This window comes from Colobus angolensis, unplaced genomic scaffold, assembly GCF_000951035.1.
Source record: "Colobus angolensis palliatus isolate OR3802 unplaced genomic scaffold, Cang.pa_1.0 Scaffold19, whole genome shotgun sequence".
NCBI lineage: Eukaryota > Metazoa > Chordata > Mammalia > Primates > Cercopithecidae > Colobus > Colobus angolensis.
The window spans coordinates 5,681,295-5,685,570 of record NW_012115043.1 but is presented as its reverse complement, the minus strand read 5'-3'; the positions used below and the strand labels follow the sequence as shown (position 1 = coordinate 5,685,570).

General features: G+C 40.8%; 1 protein-coding gene across 1 annotated transcript in view; it reads right to left on the bottom strand.

Annotated features, from left to right (window-relative positions):
- The window catches only part of VWA9 (von Willebrand factor A domain containing 9), a 39,284-nt gene that overhangs the window by 21,663 nt on the left and 13,345 nt on the right, over positions 1 to 4,276 (bottom strand). The window contains exons 4-5 of the mRNA XM_011940560.1: positions 3,446 to 3,590; positions 1,610 to 1,743 (exon numbers count right to left, since the gene is read on the bottom strand). Of these exons, the coding sequence (XP_011795950.1) occupies positions 1,610 to 1,743; positions 3,446 to 3,590 (279 nt within the window). The remainder of the gene's footprint in view (positions 1 to 1,609; positions 1,744 to 3,445; positions 3,591 to 4,276) is intronic.

The following is a 4,276-nucleotide window of genomic DNA, read 5'->3' as shown; positions in this document are numbered from 1 at the left end:
GTCTCGGCCTCCCAAAGTGCTGGGATTACAGGCTTGAGCCACCGCGCCCGGCGGGATCATTTTTAACACTTCTCTCTCCTTTATTTTCAAACCCAAACGTTATTGATCCTACTTCCTAAATATATTTTACCCCCAGTTATTACCATGGTCTGGCTCTCATCTTCACTTTTCCAGGACTAACACAGTAACTTTCAGCCATAGGTCCTTGCCTTTTCAAATCCACACTCCACAGAGATACCTTTCTAAATACAAATTTCTTATCTCTCACTTGGATTATGGCCATATTGTACAACTGCAGGGGCAACCAGCCCCTAAAATATAGTTTCCTAACTGGTATCCCCCCGTTCTCACTGTAGCCAGAAGGATCTGATCACACTACTCCTCTTCAGTGGCTTCCTAGTATCTGCAAGATAAATTCCTGGTTCTTCACATTTCAGACAAGGCCTGCTCCACTCTAGCTACTACCAATCTCCAATCTACCATCTGCCCCTCCCACACCCACTCTCACATTTTGTGCTGCAGTTCCTTTTCTTTCTGTAGGTGTTCTGTTTGCCCAGGATGCCCTTTCTTCCCTTCATTAGCTTAGCAAGTTCCTCCTTTTCTTCAAAACTCAACTAGGGTATTTCTCCTCTGTGAAGATTCTCCTGAGTCCTCTAGGCAGAGCTCATCATCATCTCCTATAGGCTAACTCTGATTTGTGCCAGTCTGTGATCATTCCACTTTCCACCAGACTTTGAACAACTCCAGCTAACTCTTTTATCCCCTAGGCCTGGCACGGAATAGGTTGCTTGGTAGATGTTCCCGAAATTGAAATGGGCCCAAATGAGTCAAAGATGACTCTACAGTTGGAACCTGAGTAGCTAGTGGCACAAATGCCTTAATCAAAAGGAGGAGGAAAATCAGAAGGAGGTATAGTTTGAGGAGAAAGGAGTGCGGGACAACAGGTCTGTAACAAACAGCTGAGCTTGAGACTGTGACAGAATATCCAGGTGGAGAGATCCAACTAGGAACTGGAAATATGATATGCAAATTCCAGGGAGAGATCAGGTGAGACTAGAGCTACAGATTTGGGAAATGTGAAGTTATTACAGCTGATAAAATAACCAAGGGAGAAGAATAACCAAAGAGAAGAAGGCAAAGAACAACATGTTGGAAACCATGAGGCAAGGGAAAGAAAAGACAAAACAAAGACAAAAAGAAAAGTCTGCCAAAGAAAAAGTCAAATAGGTACCAGAAGCAATGTCAGGAAAGCTACAGAAAAACAGTTTCAAGAAGGAAAGATTACATTATCTAGGAATGACAGGAAATTACTTGAGTTGAACTATAGTACACCAAGAAAAAAAATTATAGAGATTAGCTTTTCACTCTAAGCCACTGAAGAGTTTATTTACTTAAAGCAATCTAAATGTTGATTTCTCCTGAGCTGTAAAATTCAGGAGTTCAAACATCAAACTCTCTTCAAGTTTTCCATGTACACATCCAGCATCATCTGAGAGCATGGCATACTAGTAAGGGAGATGAGTCAGTTCCCTGACTGCACAGTCAGAGACACTGAGAACAGCAGAATGAAAACAAAGTCAAGATAAGTAAAATCTCATCTGGATTATACCTGAAATAGGACCCAATTGTGCCATTTTCCCTAGCCATGGGAGAGGTTCTGGGCCAGGCTCAAAGAGAGACATCATGAGGTTTGATTTCTTCTTGCTGTCAGCTTGGGAGTAGAGCATTCCATGCCATTCAGGACTAGATGGAGAGAAGACGGAAGATCAGAAGAACATCAAGCCTGAGACTGTAAAGTTAAATAAGTTTAGCCTGTATTTTTCTCTTGAGAGACACAGGCTTCAACTTTGAAATTAGGCACATTACTTTTACCAAAGCCAAATCCTAAACCTGAAAATGCATACTGCTCTCCCCTAATATTTCCATTCTTCTGGAACATTTATTATTATTCAGGTAAAATTATGTGGATATGGAAATCAAAAGCAGTCTTGAAAGAGAAAAAAAATCACAAAGAGTAGCAAGTAGCTGGAGAGGTGATGAGGAGGGGTAAAGGCTGTGACCTATAGGTCCTGTCAGCTGCCTCACTAAGTCACTCACAGCAGCACCAAGAGAAGCCCTTCTACCACAGGGCACAAGGCCATCATTCTGTTCTGTAAGAAAGACTCTGTCCCCAGTTTCTCAAAGGGTCCCAAATGATTCTCATATTCAAACCAGTACAAGTAGCTTGGGTGCCAAGAAATATAGCAGACTAATACCTAGTAAGATCTGCATTCTTCTTTTTGGACCAGATAATTTTAACTGTAGCAGAAATGGAGCCATGCTTCCTTTGATTAATCCTAACCTCTTGATCTAAACCAGCCAACCCCAGGTAGTGGCCAGAAAATGATCAGTGACCTCTTCTTTTCTAACAATATGTGTTATAGAAAGGGAAATAGATGGTTTTGCAGATTTTGAGACTTCAGAAAATGTAAAAGCTAATGGGGTTTCCTCACAGGGAAGGAACACAGCAGAATGATTATGAGTAGGCTCTGGAGTCAGAATGCATGGGTAAGAATCATGGCTCTTTCATTACTAGCTATGTGACCTTGGGCAAGTTCCACAACCTCTCTAAGCCTCAGTCTCCTCATCTATAAAATAGGGATAATGCTGATACCTCCCATATAGTGTTGTTATGAGGGATAAATGTGCTAACATATGTAAAATACCTAGAGGAGTGCCTGGCACATAATAAAATGCTCAATGTTATCAGCATCTTTTTTTTGTTTAGTTCTATCCCCTCATTTTATAGATGAGGAGTCTGTGCATCTTGCCTAAGATCCTAAAGCAAGTTAGTAGCATTGCTATAACCAGAACCCAGGTATTCTAGATAGGATTAGAAATAGGAAAATTGAGAAAGGATATAAAATAAAAGCAACATAATTAAAAGGCTCACTCCACACTTCTTCTAGGGGATGATTAAAAGAGTAGTTTAGAAAGTAATAGCAGCTGGGCACTGTGGCTCAATACCCATAATCCCAGCATTTTGGGAGGCCAAGGTGGGAGGATCCTTGAGCCCAGGAGTTCAAGACCAGTCTGGGCAATACAGTGAGACCCCACTTTTATAAATTAAAAAAAAATAAAAAAATTAGCCAGGCATGGTGGTGCACACCTGGGTCCTGGCTACTTGGAAGGCAGAGATGGGAGGATTGCTTGAGCCTGGGAGGTTGAAGCTGCAGTGAGCCGTGATCATGCCACCGTACCCCTGGGGGACAGAGCAAGACCTTGACTCAAAAAAAAAAAAAAAAAAAAAAAAAAAAAGGAATGTAGTAGCAGGTGAGAAAGTGTGGCAGGAAAAGGAAAAAAGTGACAAGGACGTTTCTATTTCTTTCAGAAAAGTCTGCAAAATACTTCACTTTGTAAAATGATTTTCCCTTTCATTCAACCAAATGTAAACAAAGTCTCCTACCCTAATTGAACAATCGCTACCATTCCTTCCACTTTTAGGCTACCATGGAGCAGGACACAAAAGTTGGGTATTTTGCCTGCAATCTGATTGGCTGAATTTTCATCTTCATTGTCATCAGTGATGCCAGTACCCACCTCATCACCTTCTGTGAAAAAAAGAGATAACAGGTCAGACTGAAATTACCTACAAAAACCCCAAATCCCAATTTATACTCTTGGATGTTTCTAGCCTTTAAGGGATAGTGTAGAGTTCTAAGGAAATATTGTAACACAAGAAAAACTCATTCCAGTTTTCCAATGTCTACATAAAAGTCAGTTTCCACACATTATATGAATTCCATTTATATAAAACATCCAGAATAGGCAAATCTATATATAGAGAAAGGATATTAGTGGTTATTTGGGGTAAGGGAAATGGGGGGAGGGGTCTGGGAGTCGATAAAGGGTACAGGGTTTCTTTTTGGGGTTATAAAAAAGTTCTCAAATTGATTGTGGTGATGGTTGCACAACTCTGCAAATATACTAAAACCCACAAACCACTTTAAATGGGTGAAGTATACGGTATGTGAATTATATCTCAGTAAAGCTGCTGCACACACAAAAATCCATTTTCCACAGTTCCACTAGGATGTTTAGTTAGATGCTATCTGGAAGCTTCAGGCACCCATTTAAACAGAATTAGATACAGACATGTCAAGTGTATTCATAACCAACAGGCTTAGGACAGCACATGCACGTGAGTCCCCAAAGGTAAACAATCATTACTCTATAAGCTTCTTGACTGGATTCTCCAGGTTCTCTCACACTCTGCTGACAGATGAATCTTCCTACA